The 17,959-nt window shown below is 66.8% G+C and overlaps 7 protein-coding genes across 7 annotated transcripts in view; 3 read left to right on the forward strand and 4 right to left on the reverse strand.

Moving 5' to 3' along the window:
* The window catches only part of EMIHUDRAFT_241728 (hypothetical protein), a gene marked incomplete at both ends in the record, with an annotated part of 2,770 nt that extends 1,159 nt beyond the window's left edge, over positions 1-1,611 (reverse strand). The window contains 6 exons of the mRNA XM_005773216.1: positions 36-101; positions 309-353; positions 423-443; positions 630-731; positions 864-944; positions 1,009-1,611. Of these exons, the coding sequence (XP_005773273.1) occupies positions 36-101; positions 309-353; positions 423-443; positions 630-731; positions 864-944; positions 1,009-1,611 (918 nt within the window). The remainder of the gene's footprint in view (positions 1-35; positions 102-308; positions 354-422; positions 444-629; positions 732-863; positions 945-1,008) is intronic.
* A 1,888-nt stretch (positions 1,612-3,499) lies between these two features.
* EMIHUDRAFT_241729 (hypothetical protein) lies at positions 3,500-4,504 on the forward strand (the record flags this gene model as incomplete). The annotated part of the gene is made up of 1 exon (XM_005773217.1): positions 3,500-4,504. The coding sequence occupies one exon, from the start codon at positions 3,500-3,502 to the stop codon at positions 4,502-4,504; it is 1,005 nt and encodes a 334-aa protein (XP_005773274.1).
* Positions 4,505-4,656: 152 nt separating this feature from the next.
* On the reverse strand, positions 4,657-9,464 carry EMIHUDRAFT_458486 (hypothetical protein; the record flags this gene model as incomplete). Its single annotated transcript, XM_005773218.1, has 13 exons — positions 4,657-4,948; positions 5,017-5,293; positions 5,395-5,624; positions 5,816-5,895; positions 5,978-6,013; positions 6,085-6,400; positions 6,573-6,895; positions 7,073-7,225; positions 7,311-7,466; positions 7,552-7,618; positions 7,841-8,284; positions 8,879-8,929; positions 9,264-9,464. The coding sequence occupies 13 exons, from the start codon at positions 9,462-9,464 to the stop codon at positions 4,808-4,810; spliced, it is 2,475 nt and encodes an 824-aa protein (XP_005773275.1). The 3' UTR covers positions 4,657-4,807.
* Positions 9,465-11,881: 2,417 nt separating this feature from the next.
* On the forward strand, positions 11,882-12,670 carry EMIHUDRAFT_117429 (hypothetical protein; the record flags this gene model as incomplete). The annotated part of the gene is made up of 1 exon (XM_005773219.1): positions 11,882-12,670. One exon carries the CDS (start codon positions 11,882-11,884, stop codon positions 12,668-12,670), a length of 789 nt encoding a protein of 262 aa, XP_005773276.1.
* A 607-nt stretch (positions 12,671-13,277) lies between these two features.
* Positions 13,278-13,850, forward strand: EMIHUDRAFT_241732 (hypothetical protein; the record flags this gene model as incomplete). The annotated part of the gene is made up of 1 exon (XM_005773220.1): positions 13,278-13,850. One exon carries the CDS (start codon positions 13,278-13,280, stop codon positions 13,848-13,850), a length of 573 nt encoding a protein of 190 aa, XP_005773277.1.
* A 295-nt stretch (positions 13,851-14,145) lies between these two features.
* Positions 14,146-15,418, reverse strand: EMIHUDRAFT_241733 (hypothetical protein; the record flags this gene model as incomplete). Its single annotated transcript, XM_005773221.1, has 2 exons — positions 14,146-14,514; positions 14,840-15,418. The coding sequence occupies 2 exons, from the start codon at positions 15,416-15,418 to the stop codon at positions 14,146-14,148; spliced, it is 948 nt and encodes a 315-aa protein (XP_005773278.1).
* Positions 15,419-15,943: 525 nt separating this feature from the next.
* The window catches only part of EMIHUDRAFT_458487 (hypothetical protein), a gene marked incomplete at its 5' end in the record, with an annotated part of 4,204 nt that continues 2,188 nt past the window's right edge, over positions 15,944-17,959 (reverse strand). Inside the window, 2 exons of the mRNA XM_005773222.1 lie at positions 15,944-16,348; positions 16,610-17,170. Of these exons, the coding sequence (XP_005773279.1) occupies positions 16,106-16,348; positions 16,610-17,170 (804 nt within the window). The 3' untranslated portion in view covers positions 15,944-16,105. The remainder of the gene's footprint in view (positions 16,349-16,609; positions 17,171-17,959) is intronic.

The following is a 17,959-nucleotide window of genomic DNA, read 5'->3' on the forward strand; positions in this document are numbered from 1 at the left end:
CCGCCCCCACCCCGCCCCCACCCCGCATGCCTCACCTCGAGCGCGCCGCGCAGCACGCGGGTGATGGCCGTGTCGCGCGTCGGCATGCGGGCGCCGCCCGCCTTTGCGGACGCGCGCGCGGCGAGGCACGCCTGGAGGGGGGCGTGAGGGCGAGGGCGAGGGCGAGGGTGAGGGTGAGGGTGAGGGTGAGGGCGAGGGTGAGGGTGAGGGAGAGGGCGAGGGTGAGGGTGAGGGTGAGGGTGAGGGCGAGGGTGAGGGTGAGGGAGAGGGCGAGGATGGGGGGCGGGCCGGCCAGTGCGGCGGCGCACCTTGAGCGTCATCAGCGAGCGGTTGACCTCCTGCGTCTCGCGCACCTGCGGAGGCGCGTCGAAGACTCACGGACACGCCCTCCAACAGAGTCCCACCACGGTGTCTCCGCCCACCCGCTCGGCGCTGTTCGCCGCCTGGTCACGAGCCCACTCGGAGCCCGCCAAGTCCACGAGCGAGAGGCAGCCGCCGTCTGGAGCCAGCGAGAGGCCGCCGGGCTCCGCCGCCCCCGCCCCCTCCTCCCCTTCCCCCTCGGCCGCCGCGCCCTCGTGGAGCGGCTCGAGCCGGTAGACTGCGTGCGAGCGCGAGGAGCCATCGTGCACGCTGGTCGCGGAGGTCGCGCGCAGCCGCGTCGCAGCGGCGATCGCGGCGACGGCATCCGCCGCGCTGCCAACGACGAGGGCCGCGCCGCTCGTGGTCGCCGACTGCACGCCGAGCCGAGCCGCTGCCGCGGCGGTGAGGTCGCCGGCGCCGGCAGCGGCGGCGGCGGCGGCGGCGTCGGCGCCATTGGCGGCGGAGGAGTGGCCTGGGTGGGCGGGGTGGCCCCGCGCGGGGACCACGTGCGTCGCTCCGTGCGCGTCCCGCAGCGTGCACGGGGCGCCGTCGTGCAGCAAGTCCCTCACGCTGCTGCCCGCCACCTGTTCACGCGCCGAGGTGTGAAGAGACGCCGCAGGCAGCGGCAGACACTGCCGCGCCCGCCACCTCAACGGCGCTCACGCGCCAGCCGAGCACGTCGAGCGGGAGGTCGCCGCGCAGCTCATCGAGGAGGCCGCGTGTCGTGTGCGTCTTGCCCGAGCCGGTCTGGCCAAAGCAGAGCACGGTCGCGACGCCGCCGCGCAGCACCGCACCCGCCACGAGAGGCCGGACGGCGGCGTCGTACAGCTCGGCGGTGGAGCGCCGCTCGTCAAAGACGGCGTCGGCGTAAAAGGCGTGGCTCTCCACGAAGGGCTCCGGGTGCAGGGTCGCGGACATGTCGTGGTCGAGGGCCAGGAACGGGCGCGTCACCCACAGCGCCGCCGCAGGGCCGTCGCCCCAGACGTCGTCGCCGCCGTCTGCGGTGAGGACATCAAAGTCGCGCCGAGCCTCATGCTCAAATAGTGGCCGCTTCCGAAGGACAATCCTTGGCCTCGCGTCATCAGACGCTGTGGTGTAGCGCTGCGGGAGCGCCGCCGGACGCCGCTCGAGCGCCAGCTCGGCGCGGAGTGCGGCGATGCAGGCCTCGTACGCTTCGCGGCGCTCCTGGCGTAGCGAGGAGGAGGTCTTCCCGTCCGTGTCCTCGAAGCCGCCGGAGGCAGAGTTGCCCATGGATCTCTGAACGCCTGCCACCGTTGGAATTTTTCTTTTTTTCTTGCGGACGCGTTCACGTAAACGCACAAACCGGCAGGTGTATTTTATTTTTGCTTGGGCGGGCCTCATGATGAAATTCTGCAAAAACCTGGCCGGCCCCTGCGGTGCCCCTACCTACCTACCTACCTACCTACCTTACTTAGGTAGGTCGGTAGGTAGGTAGGTGAAGAACAGCCAGGCTCGGACTGGACACCAACGCGGTATGGGTGGACGCTGGACAGATGATGACGACACGCACGAGCGACACACAGACACAAACAACCTCACAAGACACACTTATGGGAAACTAAAAAAGAAATCACTCGATGGGTGAAGGTGGGGTACTATACCAACTAGAGTGATGGTTGGTGGTACTCTCCTGCAACCACAGTCCTTCTTGTGACATGGCAGGCCACTCTCAAGCCCTACAAGCATCAGATCACCCATTTGGGGAGGGTTGACATCGTGATTTCCGCGGAAAATTTCTTTTTTTTGCTGTGAAAATTCCAGCTTGAAGAGAGGGAAAAACCCGACGGGAGGGCCCAGACCTACCCTACCTACCCCGTCATGAGGCCCGCCCAAGCAAAAATAAAATACACCTGACCCGGCCGTTCACGTAAACGCACAACCCCGGGCCCGAAATCGCACGGCCGTTCACAGCCTTGTTATGAGAAGAAAATACACTTGACAGCCTATGAGAAGAAAATACACTTGACAGCCTTGTTATCGAGAGGAAATACTTGCACGCCCTGCGAGCGGGGCGGGGTGCGCGCTGTCCCTCGGGTTCGTGCGTCACCCATCTATCTCTCCATCCAGGAGATGCCTGCTATTTATTGGAAACACGTTGCCCCTGTTGGTGCTGCAGTGAGTGAATAGAGTGCGCTGCTGTTGCACCGACCGGTACCGCAAGGCATCCCAGCAAGACCAAGTGGAGCAGGTCTTTGGCTTTGCGCTTGTCCTGTGCATGGCAAGCGCGTCTTACTTACGGTTGCGCCTCAGGACTGCCAGTTCAGTAGCAGAAACTGGAGTTTTAGAGGCAAGCTGTAGTGTTAACTCAATAAAAACTGCCAGTTAGTGACTTTTAACTAATTAACTGGTTAACTGGTTCATCCCCACCCTAGCCTTGACACAGGTACACTACGGGTGCGGCCAACCTTGAGTGGACGGGCGGCGCACGTGTGGGCGTGCAGCACAGGAGACGCGCGGCGAGAGCGTGAGCAGCAGCGACTGCGGGAAGAGAGCTGGCAGAACGCGAGCGAGACGTGGGATGCTTGGGGCCGTGTCGTGTCGAGTCGACCTACGCGCCCGCTCGCGAGCCTCGACGCGGCGCAGGAAGCCGTGACGGCTGGTGCTGCACACCGCCATCGCAGCGTGTTGAAAAGGCGCTCTTATCGCCACCGCGGTGGTGGTCGAGCGCGTCGCGCACACGATAAAACTTGCGTACGTGATGGTGGTGAGCTCGGTCGAAGGTGGTGGGCCGAAAACGCGAGTAGGTACGGCCGCGCGGGGCCACGGCGAGCTTTGCGCAGATATCGCACGCTTCGCACGCTTCGCACAAATCGCGCGCGCAACAGCCAAGCTCCCAACCACCACCCGGGACCCCCACCACCCGTGTCCCAAAGTGAGTGAGAATTCCGAGGGTACACCACGGGAGCCATAATTCTATCTCGGCAGTATCTCGCACTTACTTCATTCATTTGGGTGGGGCCTGGAGCCCTGGTGTGCAAGGCGCGCTGCGCCAGTCAGCACTCCGCCCTCCCAGCCTCGTTCCTTCCATTTTCCCGGTAATACGTAAAGCTCGCGGCGGTGTGCACCTTTAGGGCAAAGGCTACGTAGCCCAAACTCGCACGTCCTCAAGTTCTCCACAATGCTCGACGCTCTCCCGTCCCGGCTGGGCGCAATGTACCAGAGCATTCCGACCAAGGACCGCCTCTGCGAGATCGCCACCCTCGCCTATCACGACGGCGAGGCGCGCGCCAGCCTCGTCGGCTCCACCCTCCACTCGGCCGGCGCGGATCGCTTCCTCTCAGAGGCGCAGCTCTTGGCAGTCTCAGAATTGGTCCAGGACGGGGATGCGACTGCCCTGATCGCCGAGGGCAAGAAGGCGGCGGAGACTTATCTCTCCAAGGCGGCGCTGGTGGAGAAGAAGGAGGCGGTGCTCGTGGACGTCAAGGAGCTGGCGGCAGAAAAGTTTGTTGCGCCCGCCAAGGCGGCAGAGAAGTTTGTTGCGGCCCGCGCCGCTCCATACCTGACCAAGGTGGCCGACAAGAAGGCGGCACTCGTCGAGACGAAGGAGGCGATTCTCGCCGACAAGCGGCTGAGCCGCGCGCTTGAGGCGCTCGCGATGGCGCGCGACCACCCAACCGAGACGGCAGTCGCGCTAAAGGCGAGCGCGATCTCCCTCCTGCAGTACGACAAGGTGGCCGAGTATCGCGACTATGTCCAGGAGACCTTCGCCACCGATCTTGTGGCCAAGTTCGCCCCGCAGCTCTCCGGTCCCGATCTCGGCGACGCCGCCCAGCACGGCATCACTCGGGTCCGTGCTACGATGGCGGCGTTGTCGACCGAGCTCTACTCGTTCCCGCACGAACGCGTCAACGTATTGAGCTTCAAGGCACGCTCGCTCCTCTCCGAGCTCACTCTGCAAGCCTCGCAGCTTCCGAACGCCGAGTCGACGCAGGCGGCCCTCGCCTCCCTCGCCAAACTTCTCGCGCCGGAGCCGGTAGTCGAACCCGCCGCTGAGTCTGCGACTACAGCGACCGACGAGGAGCGCACTGCGGTGAGGGCGAGCCTCCGCGACCGCCCCATCGCCCGCGCGCGAGCTAAATCCCTGCGTGTCATGGCGGACTCCAAGTCGGGGCTGATCCTGTAAGCCACCCTCCCTCGGGACATTGTGCTGCGGCCCCTGTGAGCTGTGTGCCTCTCCTCCTTTGCTCTCTCTCCTGTGCGCTGTGGTCTCCGCACTCCGGTGAGTATGATGCGTTGTCCGCCCTCAGCGCTCGTGCGCTGTGCTTAAAGTTGTGATGATGATGCTGACGGATGGAAACAGTTGAAATAACACAAAAGCGTCAAAATCCTTGCACCCCGCACCTGCGGGCCGAACCCCGAACGCCACGCCGCGCTCGCGACGACAGGCGTGCGGCGCGTGCCTGCCGCCTCTCTGTCACCTGGGCTCTCACGGCGTCGTCGGAGAAGCCGGCGAGCGTGCCACCGGCTCAACCTCGTCGCCCTCCTCCACAAACATCCGCTCGGTTCCGCCGGCACGCTCCGCCGCGGCGCGCTCCAACTCGCAAAAGACGCCAAAGTTTATGCGCGCCTGTTTACAACAGGCTCACGCGTGGAGAGACCCGGGCCACAGAGGGTGAGGCATGAGTCGGCGCGTGCATGCGAGCGGCGGTAGGTGGCGAGTGTCCTCAGCACCGAGCCGTGCCGCGCCCCCGAGGCAGGGTCCACCTCCACCATGCTGCAGCGTGCGCACGGGCCGGCCACGCGCAAGCGCAGCCCGCCGACGCGGAGGGCCGTCCAGCCATCCTCTGCGCCGGAGGCGGCTGCAGAGAGGAGCGGAGCCTCTGGGCGTGTGCCGCCCGGGGAAGCGCGGGGAGCGCCAACCACGATGTTTGGGCGGAAGCTCCGGGCGCCGACTGGGCGCTCCCCCTCGCGCCTGCAGCTGGCGGGGCGCGGCGTCGAGAAGGGGGGGGGGGGGGCAAGGAGCGCGGGCGGCGAAAGGGAGCTGGGGGCTGGGGCAGGGGGGGGGGCGCTCACCGCAACGCGCTACTGAGCGTCTCGACGGACTCTTGCGACACGAGCAGCAGCGGCGCCTCGTTGGCAAAGCCAATCGAGGCGGCACCGCCCCCTGCCAACGGCGGGCCGCGCGCGCGCGAGCAGCGCACGAGCCGGCACGGCACGCCCACTGCGCGCTCGAACCACAGCGCCGCCTCTGGGCCGCCGACCGCCGCGCCGTAGCACTCCTCGCCGCACAGCGTCAGCGACTCCTCGGGGGAGCTCGAGGGGGAGCGGGCGGCGCGCGGTGCCACTCGCGAATGCACCTGCGCTTCGACAACACGTCTGAAGTAGGAGAGGGGGCGGGGGGGGGGGGGGAGGTGTTCGGGCGGGGGCCTCGCCTCGCCTGCTTCTCTTCCAGCGGCAGCGAGAGCGTGAGTGTGGCGAGGCCCGGCGCAGAGACGGTGAGCAGCCCGGCGGCGAGGTCGAGCTCCGGCCGGAGCAGGGCGAGGCGAGGGTGGGCCGTCGAGCGGAGGAGCGTGCCTGCGTGCGGGAGCAGGAGTCGGTGCGGCGCGCGGTGAGCGGCTCGGCCGCCGGCGCAGAGAGAGAGGGGCGCCGGATGGACCGGCAAGGCCCCACTCTCGGTCATAGAGCAACCGCCCTGCAGTTGGAGAGGGGGGACAGTGAGGGGCGCTTCACCGGCGAGTTCGGCGGGTGGCAGGGGAGGCGGACCCGAGAGCGGGTCGAGGGGCCACCGCCGCACGCGCATGCCACCGCACGACTTGAGAGGGTGCACGAACAGCTCGAGCACGCGGCAAGGTGCGGCCGGACGCGGGTCCGCCTCGGCGTCGGCGGCGTCGGCGGAGGACGTGCGCTCCGCCGGCACGAGCACAAACGTCTCGTGCAGGAAGGAGAGCAAGGCGTCCACGTCCTCCCAGCTCGAGTCCTTGCCGAGCGAGGCGCGCACCACGCCGGTCGGCCGGCCGCCCAAGACGTCCCGCTCGTCGCCGCACTGTTTCCCCGCGCGCACCGCGTCGAGCACGTCCGCCTGAGAGGAGATGCGCCGAGATTGTGCCGAGATTGTGCCGAGATGTGCCGGCGGCGCGGCGAGCACGGCCCGCCTCGCTCAGGCCGAGCAAGGCCTGGCACCCGCCCGGGTTGCAGCAGCAGCCCGTGCGCAGCTGGATCGGCGGCCGGTGTAGCGCCGCGAGCTTGCCGACCTCGGCGTACCCGACGACACTGCCGTCGTGCCGCACGACGTTGAAGGCGACTGTTGGTCCGCCGAGCGAAGTGCGAACGGCGCCCTCGGCCCCTCCCTCGCCGGCCCTTCCCTCGCCGGCGCCTCCCTCGCCGCCCGCCCACGCACCGTAGAGCACGACCGCGCGCCGCCCGTCGGCGTGCCGAAGGGAGCGGAGGCGGGACCGGAGCTCGGCCGCGAGTGCGCGAGTGTGCGCCGCTATGGCGGCCGGCCCGCCGACCGCCTCGAGCACCTCAAACCCTCGCGCCAGCGCCGCGACGCCCAAGTAGTGCGCTGTCCCGTCGGCTAAGGCGTCGACGGCGGCGTGCTTGGGAGGGTTGAAGAAGGTTGCAGGACCAGTCTCGCCGCCGCCGCCTCCCCGCCCACTGCCGCTACCGCTGCAAACTCCAGCTCCACCGCCGTCGCTGCCGTCGCTGCCGCCGGCGTCGCTGCCGCCGGCGTCGCTGCCGCCTCCACCGCAACCGTTCTGGTCGTCGCGAGGGGCGTGCGGCGGCGCAGCTGGCGGCGAGGAGAGCGGGTGCGGCAACGCCGCCGCCACCGAGCCTCCGCCAAAGTAGCCGTGCCGGCTGTCCTTCCGCAGGAGGCGCAGCGCGTCGCGCCGCACGAGCAGCGCGCCTAGGCGGGAGCAGGCGGAGGGAGTGGGGGAGGGGAGGGAGGGAGGGGAGGGAGGCAGAAGAGGGAGAGAGGGTGGTTCGGACACGAGGGAGCGAGCGGCGGGCGGGAGGCGTGCCCAGCCCCGTCGGAGAGCCGAACAGCTTGTAAAAGGAGACGGCGCAAAGGGCCGCTCCGCTGGCGTGCAGGTGGAGCGGACCCGTCGCCGCCGCCTTTGCGGCGTCCAGCATGAGCCACCACGTGCCTGGGGCGAGGGTCAGGGCCGCGGGTCGGGGCTAGCTGCTGCTGCGGCGTCCAGCAGGCGTCCACACACCACACACCGCCGCGACCGGTCCCAAGCTGCGCGAGCCCCGCCGAAGCCGCCCGAATGTCGGAGACGTCTCCGGTCAGGTTGCACTCAACCGGAAGCACCGCGAGATGATGCACAGCCCGCGCCTCCGCCTCCGCTCCCGCCCCCGCCGCTGCCTCCGACCCTGCCGCCGGCTCCACCTCTGCCTCTGCCGCCTCTGCCTCGGCTGCCTCTGTCGCCTGTGCCGCCAGCCGCAGCAGGTCGCCTGGCCGGTCTGCGCAGCGGCACGTTGCTCCCCGGCCGCTGGCGGGCCCTCGCATCCCGAGCACGGAGGTGTGGCACGCGGACGGCATCAGCAGTGCCGAGCGGCCGCAGAACTGGAAGTGCTCTGCCACCAGCCTCAGCGACGCCGTCGCGCCCGCCGTCCAAATCACCTCCCAGTCCGGCGCATGCGAGCCGCAGAAGTGGGCGAGCACGAGGGATCTGGCGCGGTCGAGCTCGGCGCTGGCCGCGCCCGCCGCCGGACCCGCCGAATGCGGGTTGCCGAGAGGTCGTGTCGTGCAGTCCTCTGCTACGGCTCTGAGCTGCGAGGCGAGTGGGAGCGCCGCGCCGGCGTGGTCGAGGTAGACGATGCCCTGCTCGCCATCCGCGCATCGCTGCGCCTCGGCAGGCCGAACAAGCACGGGCAGCTCACGGCTCCGCCAGCTATCAATGTGGCCGGCTGCTGAAGCCGCGTAGCCGTAGCTAGACCCGGCACGGGCGAGAAAGGCGGCCTTGCGCACCAAGCGTGGAGACGCAGCGCGTCTACGCGTCAACCTCCGGCGGCCAGCGACCACGACGATGACGACGCCGATCACTACTGCCACGGTCAACGTTTGCATATATATATCGCGCCGACGTCTCGATCTTGTGCCGATCGCCGGAGAGCTTGGTTGGTGGGGCGTGCACGAGAAAAAGATTTGCGGCGCGGGATTCAGGCCGCGGGTGCGGGCGCGATTCGCCGACCAGGGAGAGCCGGCCCGACCTCCCGTGGAGGGGTGGCGACGAGACACAATGCCGCCACTCCCGCCCGGGGAGGCCCCACCCGGGCTGTCGGCTCCCTCGGGGCCAATGGGGCTAGCCGACGGAGGTGGGGCGGAGGGACCGCCCCCGAGGAAGAGACACCAGAAACGACTGCAAAGGCAGTGGGGCGACGCCCGAAAGGCGAGCAAGAGACCGAACCAGACTGAGGATTCACCCTGAAGGGTGGGGGACGAGGCCGGGCAGTGTACACGTTAGACAGTCGTGTGTGTACGTGACGGGTGGTGTCGTAGTGTCCGTGTCCACTAGCTCCGAGTAGAGGGGGCGTTCTGCAGTTAAGGGGAAACCCGGTACACGGAGCCCCCTCGGAGAACTGTGTTTACTTTAAGGCCCTTGCCCTGCGAACGCGCACCCCCCCCTAGGGGTCAGGGCTCTCTAGCCCGTAGCCCGATCCCGATCATCCGGCCCGCTGGGTGCGCTTCTGAGCTCCCCGGCCCTGGATGTGAGGCTGCCGACTGCACTCCAAGTGCTCCAAGATTCACGGGTGGCTTCCTCGGATTCACGCCCTCCCCTTCGAAGTAGGGTACCACCCTACGATTTAGGGTGGGCTCCGGCGCCCGCCCGCATCGCCCCCAGATGGCAAGCGGAGCCTACCCACGTGGCGCGCGGGTGCCCTCGCGCCTCGGCTTACGCGTTCGTTACGGACCGAGTCGCACGTCGCACGAGGCTCACATTAAGTGAAGAGGGCTGCCGTCGTAACCGAACGGGGTCAATTTTTGTTCGCTCAGTATTGGTCCACCCCCAATAGCAGCGCGCATAGCACGCCCACGAGAGCTCTATGGCAGCGGCCCGCCAGCGGCGCGGCGCGATGGCACCAGCCCCTGCGGCCGCTCCGGCGTCCGTTCCGGTGGCCGCTCGGGCCGGCCTCGACATGGGAAGGTCCCCGCACGGGGGGTCCCGGGGGGGGCACCATGATCGTCCGGACGCGGCCCTCCGTACACGGAAACAGGGTACCGGAGGCATTCCCGAACTCAAAACAGGGTACCAAGGCCCGCAAGGGCAGATATGAGCTCAGCTCAGTGAGATCTAGCAGCACATATCCTTGGTGCCCAGAATAGTTCAGTCTGAAAAAAAGACGGTCCGACCGCGCGGAGCCGTTTGGCTGTTTGCAGAGCCCCCGCGGGCACGCCTAGGCCGCTAGCCTAGGGCGAGGAGGAGGAGGAGGAGGGGGAGGAGGAGGGGGAGGGGGAGGGGGAGGGGGAGGAAGAGGAGGAGGCGCCACCGACTGCGCCGCGGCGCGGCCTAGGGCGCGGCGATCGGCGCCACCGCCGCGAGCAATCGCCCGCACCAGCGCCAGCGCCAGCAGCAGCCGCAGCACCAGCAGCGCAGCGCCCGCCCGGCGGTCCACGCGCGCCAACTTCCCGCGTAAGTGACTTGAGGTGTCTCTTCTGGCTCCTAGTGGGCCTCTACTGTCTGGCTTGGATGAGACGATGCAGCGACGGTGTGACGGTGTCGCGGCGGGTTTCTAGCGGCGCGGCCCGCGGAGCCGCAGCCAGCACTGACAGGCCAGAGGGCCCCGGCCGCGGCCCACACTCAAAGTGACGCACGGCTCCAGATGTCTTAGGGTAGCTCTCGTGGGCATTCAGTGTTGCCTGTGTGGTCAGGGGACCCCCCACGGGGCTTCTGTGTGGCTTTGGAAGACTCCCCTAAATCTACTCTCAGGCCCTAACATCTAGGGGGGCAGTCTTGCCGTGAAGCCGTCATGCCGTCGTCCCATCCCTCCCTTGGGTTGTCTGTTTTCTTTCTTTCTTTCTTCTCGTAGGTGAGCTGTGAGCTGTGAGGGTCGGCCCGGGCAGATTCTGTCCCACTCCCTTTGTTCTCTTCTCATAAAATCGGAGGGTCGGCCCACGGGGGGACTTTGTGAACTGAAGCGACCCAACGATTTCATGAGTGGCAGCAAAGGCAGTGATTCTACCCAGCCCTAGCGTGGGATGCCAATTCCCTCCTTCTTTTTCTTGTTACTTGTAGGTGCTCGGGCGCACTCGTCATTGTGGTCGTTCAGGGCGGCTCGCACAGCGCCCGCACACGCACGCACGCACCACCATCGCACCACCGACACACACACACACACACACACACACACACACACACACACACACACACACATGCACACACACACACACACATGCACACACACACACATGCACACACACACATGCACACACACACACACACACACACACACACACACACACACACACACACACACACACACACACACACACACACATGCACACACACACACACATGCACACACACACACACATGCACACACACACACACACACACACACACACACACACACACATCCCCTTCCCCGCCCCCCTCACGACCGCAAGGGCGAGGACACGCGCACAGGCCGCACCTCTAGCGAAGCCCACAGAGTGGGAGACACCTATCCTGCCACCGCCCCTGCATCGGCAGCCTCTGTCAGTGTGCCCGTGGTAGTGAGAGACTGCCAGCGAGAAGCCGGAGGAAGGTCACTAGAGACTAGTCGAGAGAGATCGCCAGTGGAATAGGGAGTCCACCGTGCTGCGACTGTCGCTGCCCTTTTGTCAGTAGCAGGAGAAGCAACTAGGAGAGCGCAACCAGACGGAGGCCCGCGCCTGCCCCCGTGCCGCCGGGTGCAACCTGTCCTGTATATGAGAGGGGAATCCCTGGGACCCTGTCGTGTGGGTGAACCCTGCTCAGCCCCCCTCCGTGTCGCGATGCGCTCCCCGCTCCCGTTCCCCTGTGTCCCTGATCGTCCTTCCAAGACCCTGCTCGTGCAGGTGGGGACAAACATTATGACCCCCCCCCCAATGAACACACCAGTGAGGGAGGGCGAGACGACGATCGAGGGGTCCCGTACCATGCGGAATCGACCCTATCCAGTGCTCAAGTGCTCAAGGTGGGGGGACCCTGTTCTTCTTTCTCCCACCCACCCCTCCCTCGTTGCACGTTGGGCGTGTCCCTTTTATTATTTATTTATTTAGCTTTTCTTGTCATACCGAAAAGAAAGTGCCTAACCCCGAGAAACCCTTCGGAGTCGCTCCTCATCGCAAACCCTGTCAGCAGTCCTCCTTCGGGAATGTTCGCAAGAGAGCTACATGTATATATGCACACTGTCTGTTTTAGGTTTGTTGTTGTGAGAGAAGAACGGGTTGCGTGATTGTCTCTGTGCAATTTCGGGCCCGGGGTTGTGCGTTTATGTGAGAGAAGAATCTGTGCGGGGGGAATTGGCATGAACTCGAATGATGAATAGACCCGCCCCCCCGGACGTACGATCGTCGGCGGAAATCTACCAGTGCATGCTCCGCGTTCTGCCGAGGCGGACAGTCGGATTTCCTTTCAGACGCACGGCGCGCTTCCTCTCCGACATGACAAAGCCCAGACTGACGTACTTTGGCGACATCGGCGGAAGAGGGGAGCCGATTCGCTTCGTGCTCAAGCTCGCGAACGTGGACTTTGAGGACGACTTGTTTGGTGCTAAGAGTGAGGTGTACGCGAGCCGCAAGGCGAAGGGCGATTTTAACAGCAATCCAACAAAACTGAAGGGTACCGGAGGAGGCCTGCCCGTCTATGTCGAGGATGGCACACTATACTATGAGAGCAACGCAATCTTGCGGATGCTCGGCATGAAGCACGGCTTCTACTCGACTGATCCGGCGACGGCGTGGGAGATTGACGTCTGTATGGAGAAGGTGGAGCAGGTGTGGAAGCACGCCGGTTTCACCCCGATGACCCTCTACCTCGTCGCTAGAACAACGGCGAAAGTCGACTCGCTCGCGGACTCAGACGGCGAGGCCACGGCGAATCTCGTGGCGATGTACACAGAGCTAGCCGAATGGGGAGAGGCGCAGCTGAAGAAGCACGGCAAGCCCTTCCTCGCTGGCACGGACAGCCCCACCATCGCGGACTTCCGCTACATCGTCCAGTTCTCCGACTCCATCTTCAACGAGGGGTCTGCAATCGACGCTAAGATGAGGGATAAGATCAAGGCGATGATGGACGACAAGACGCCGGACTTCAAGAAATGGGTGGAGGACACCATGCTACCACTGCTGAAGGATGTGCGCACGCCTGGGATCCTGTGGTGATTTCTCGTCGCACCGACATCCTTGATCTTTGTGGTGGATGTTTGAATGCATCGCATGCTCATCAACATCAACGATCAAGCGACGGGTCCTGCGTTACCTGTCGCTTTTTCGCAGTCGCTTCGGCCGCACTCACTCTCGGATGCCGGCATGCTATTCCTTAGTCGAGCTTGTCGAAATTTATCATATCGCCAACAGCCACACGGCATTTACGTGCAACGTGGAACGTGCATGCGCGCACGTCGGTCGTCGGAGTCGTGTTAACGTGTAGAGAGAGAGAGAGTTTTTAGGAGCCGACAAGAAATCTAGCACTCACAGTGACTTCGGCTCGGCAGCTTGTCAACTACGAAGACGGAGTCGGAACCGTAGCCGAGAAAGTCGTCGAGCACTTTCGCACGTGTACGTAGTATACGAGCTCGAGCACTCAAAAAATTCGCGAGAAATTCCCGTGGCACATGCCATGCATGTTAGAGGATCGTGTACACACGAAAAAGAATTTTCCACGAAAAAGAAAATTCCGATTTTGCCGCCGCCCGGGGGACCCGTAGATCCCCGTAGCTTCGGTGGAAAGGAGCCTATATAGCGCCCGTCACGGCCCAAAGCTGCACCCATGAAGGAGGGAGCCGCATCTCCGCCGATTGCAGTCGCAGCCGCCGTCGGCCAGGACGCGGCGCTGGCCGGGGGAATCGCTCTGGAGCAGCAGCGGAGTACCAAGTCGAAGCGGGCAGCTCGAGTGTTTGACCTCATCGTTGGAGTCTCACTCGCGGCAGCGGCTGGACACAGCATCGCCGCAGAAACCAACACGTTGCTCGAAAGCACCACCTTTCTCCTTCTCTCCCTCACCGGTGTCGTCCTCTTCCTCGCCGCCTGCGGTCTCTCGTCCATCCGCTCCCGTGCAGAGTTTCTTGACCACAAGGCGGGAAGGGCGGGCCTCTCCTTCGTAGCCGCGCTCCTGTGCGCCGCAGCCGCGCCGCAGCAGATACCCGTCTGCACGTCCTACGGCTACGTGGGCAGCGCTGTCGTAACCAACGTTCGATGGCCGATGATTGCCCTCGCAACTGCTCTGCTGGCCAACGGCTTGTACAATGCCAGAGTCTCAGCTCGCGCGAGCGAACTGAAAAAGCTGGCGCAGCAGACGAGGGGCAGCCAGAGCGGTCCGGCAAAAGGTGTCCCGCTAGTGTAGCGCACGCATTTAACGTATACAAAAAAACACATCATCGCGCGGGGAGTCCGCGCCTGTGTCCGCGCGGCGGTACCGCGGCGGACAGACACTGACACAGACTCCCACAGGGCTCCCGCCACCTGCCACCGCTCGATCCTCGTCGCAAAACACCGTGCAAAACACGTCCTCTCGCGTCCACGATGCACGAAATACGACACCCAAGAGGAACGGCCGGGACCGAATCCCTGGTGCCCGGTGGCGCGTCCCGTCGCGAGCCGTCGAGCCGTCGAGGGTCAGAGCGCTCGAGCCGGCGCTCTCACTTCTCGCCGCAGACACGCCCCACCCAAGCGCACACCGCCTCTGCCAGCGGCCGCTCGCTCAGCGCGCGCTGCGTGGGCAGGTGCTCCAGCGTCCGCTCCCCGTCCATGTACCAGCCGGCCTCGCCCTCTCCTCCGGGCCCACCGCCCTCTGGCGGCTGCAGCCCCGCGGCGCAGGCGGCGACCGCCCCCTCCGCGGGCGAGCGGAGCAGCAGCCAGCGAAGCGGCTTGGTGAGCGGCCAGAGCTGGGGCCGGACGGAGTGGCGGCCCAGCTGCGTGTCGACCATGCCCGGCGTGGTGGCGGCGAGCCGCGTGCCGCGCTCGGAGAGTGGCCCGGCGCGGAGAGCGACCCACAGCATCAGCGCGCGCTTGCTGTCGGCGTAGCTCGACTTGCGGGCGGCCGGGTCCGCGGCGGCGGCGGCGGCGAGCATGTCGGCGTCGAGGCGCGAGCGCGCCTCGAGCCGGGACGACACGTTGACCACGCGCACCTGCCGGGCCGAGAGAGGTTGAAAGAGACGCGTAGCGAGAGGTGTGGTCAACGTCTCGCTTGAGGTGTGGATTCTTAACCCTAGTAGGCGGATAGAGGAGGCTGAGAGAGATCGAGGCGTGTGGCGAGAGAGGAGGCTGATATAAGAGACGTGTGGCGAGAGCGGGCCCGCAGTGGAGGGCGAGGCGTGGATGCGCAACAACCACCTCGCGCAGCCGCGTGTTTGCGGCGACCGTCTCTGCGATCACGGCCGGAGCGAGGAAGTTTGTCGCCCACGTGGCGTCACAGCCGTCGGCCGACGCATCCTCGGGCGCCCGCATCACGCCGGCGTTATTGAGCAGCAGCCTCAAGCCGTCGGCGCCTCCGTCGAGAAACGCGCTCGCCTCGCCCGCGAACCGCTTCACCGACCCGAGGTCCAGGCAGTCAAGCGGCGCGAGCCTGGCCTGCCCACCCCGCCGAGTGATGCCCTCCACCACCCGCTGCCCACGCTCAGCGTTCCGGCAGCCGAGGAGGAGCGAGACGGAGGAGTGCTGCGAGAAGGCTCGCGTCAGCTCCTCCCCAACGCCGCTCGTGGCGCCGGTGATGACGATGCGAGCCTCGCCCGCCGACGTGGCGGCGGCGATGAGTTCAGAGAGGCGGCGGCTGGCCGCCCTCGCGCGGTTCATGCGCTGCACTGCCATGTAGAGGACTCCGCCTGCGATCCCGGCGCCAAGCGTGCACGCGGTCATCGCACCGAGGCTGCCCAGCGTGCTGCCGACGCTGTCACTTTGGTTGGAGGAGGTCATCGTGGTAGGACAGGGTCGCTGTCCGTCTCACTTGGGTTGGGTCGCTGTCCGTTGGGCCTGCCGCCGGCCGCTCAATTTATTTATCTTCGGGCTAGTTGGGGGGGCAAACCCTGCCCGGCCCCTAGGACCCAGGTAAGGCCCAGGTGTGGCCTAGGGCATCAGAAGGGACCAAGAGGAGTCCAGTCTGAGCCACAGAGCCCATGTCTTTGCCCCCGAAGGTCGCGTTCAAACGCCCGGAACGGACGTCACAGTGGTGTCCGGCCGGCGCGATCACCGAGCTGTGACGCTCAGGGAAGCCGGTTGAGGTACTGGTTTCTTTGCCCAGGGCTGGCCTACGGCCCGTGCTGGATCAGCTGAGCAAGGTTTGGGGAGAATCCCCCGGCCAGATCTCGTTCAGATATTTGGACGGATGACCGAAATCACCCCGTTTTTGCCCGTTTTTGCCCGTTCCGGATCCGGTGTCCCGCCCGTCGTGTCTCTCGTGTGAGTCTTCTGGCAACTTCTGCGATGTGAACATGTGATGCGGAGCGTATTGCTTATAACCGCGGCATCACATCACCGCCATTGAGATGGCTGAGATGAGGTGCCGGCTCCTGATAACCTCAGCGCACAGTGTGCATGGGGGATACATATCACACATACATCAGGAGCGCGATCACACGCTAGTCGCTACCACCCCATCGAGACCTAGTCCGCCAGCAACAGCTCTGCCAGCCGCCGCCGCTGCTCGTTGCGGGCCGCAGCACTTGCGCGCCCGAGGTGAGCCTTGGCGATGGAGCAGCGCCACGGCTCCGCCAAGCTCAAGTGGTACTCGCTCCCCTGCCCGTGCGCGGGCAGCGGCCTCTTCAGCTGCACACGCAGCGACGCGGAGGTTGGCTCTGGCCGGGTGACGCTCACCGCACTCAGCGGCAGCGCCAAGACGACGCTGGCCTGCTTGGCGCCGGCCGACGCCTCCGCTCCAGCGGCGGTGGCCACGGCGGGGGCAGCGGCGGACGCGGCAGCGGCGGCGGCGGCGGCCGCGGAGCTGGTTGCGGGGGCCGCCGAGGCGGCTGCGGCGGCAGGCGGCGGCGGAGGAGCCGAGAGCGGGTGGGCAGACGCAGGCAGGGGCGGCGGCGGCGCCGTCGGCGGCGGCGGCGGCGGCAGCTCTCCGAGCGGCGCGAGCGTGACGAGCAGCAGGTGGCTGCGGCGCACAAAGTCGTGGCCGGCCGGCAGCGGCGGCTCCGTCGGGTCGAAGAGCGGCAAGACGAGCCGGCACTTGAGCGGCGCGTCGCGGGCGATGCCGGCGGCGGCGGTGCGGAGCTCGCACGGGAGCAGCTGCGCGGTCTTGTCGAGGTGGAGCCGCGCGCCTCGCCGGAGGTCCGGCAACGGCGGCGGCGCGAGCGACGCGAGGCCGTCGGGCGCGTGCAGCAGCGACGCGCGCAGCTGCCGCAGCAGCATGAAGGTTGGCACGGCGGCGCACGCAGCCTCGCACGCTGTTCGCGGCGGCCGCTTGTGCGGCGGCACGCCGCGCAGCGCGCCGCCCTCGAGCAGGAGCGACGGGTCGGCGAGCAGCGACGTCAGCTGGGCGGCGGGCGGCGGCCGAGCCTTGCGCAGCTCGGCGTCGAGCGTGCCGCCCGCCTCGGCGCCATACCCGCCGCCGAGCGCCTCGGTGATGGCCGCTGCGGCGGCGGCGTGCGCGTCGTCGAGGAGCTTGGCGTGGCGCGGCGAGAGCGGCGCCGCCTCGCCGGTGCCCCCGAGCAGCTCGAGCAGCACCTGCGGCGGAGGCAGGGCGGGACCGTCAGACGACAGGCACGTCTCATTCGGGAGGAGGAGGGTCGGGAGGAGGGTCGGGAGGAGGGTCTGGAGGAGGAGGGTCGGGAGGAGGGTCGGGAGGAGGGTCGGGAGGAGGAGGGTCGGGAGGAGGAGGGTCGGGAAGCGCCGCACCTCGAAGCAGAGCTCGGCCGTCGCGCGGCGCCCCGTCTGTGTCGGCGCCGCCTCCGCCCCGGACTCGCCCGCCGAAGACCGTCGGCCGGGGACTGCTGGCGACGCTGGCGGTGGCGCGGCGGGCAGGGCGGCGGCGCGGGCAAGAGCGCCGAGGAGACCGCCCACCGCCGCATCGCAATACTCGCCGCCGCCGCCGCCGGCCGCCCCGCCGTCCGCCGCGCTCCCCACAGAGCCAGCCGACCAGCGGGGGAGGAGCTGGGCGAGATCGGAGGAGGAGGCCTGGTCTGCGGGCGTGCGCGTCGGCCGCGGCGACGGCTCGCGCGAGAAGTTCGCGCCGGTGGAGGCGCGTGAGGTGAGGAGCTTCTCGAGCAGGCAGGCGGAGCGGAGCTCGCGCAGCGGCAGGACGCGCGCCTGGGGGAGGGGGGGGGGGGGGGGGGACCCCCCCGGTGGGCGGGGGAACACCCGAAAAAAGCGGCCGCCAGGGAAGGGAGGGGAGGCAGTGGCGTCATGCGAGGAAGGAGCCCACATCGACGAGGAGAAGCCCCGCCGTCCAGGAACCTGGCAAGCAACAGAGAGACAGGCACATCGGGGATCATATGGAGTCGACCTAACCGAGGG

This window comes from Emiliania huxleyi (genome assembly GCF_000372725.1).
Source record: "Emiliania huxleyi CCMP1516 unplaced genomic scaffold EMIHUscaffold_341, whole genome shotgun sequence".
NCBI lineage: Eukaryota > Haptophyta > Isochrysidales > Noelaerhabdaceae > Emiliania > Emiliania huxleyi.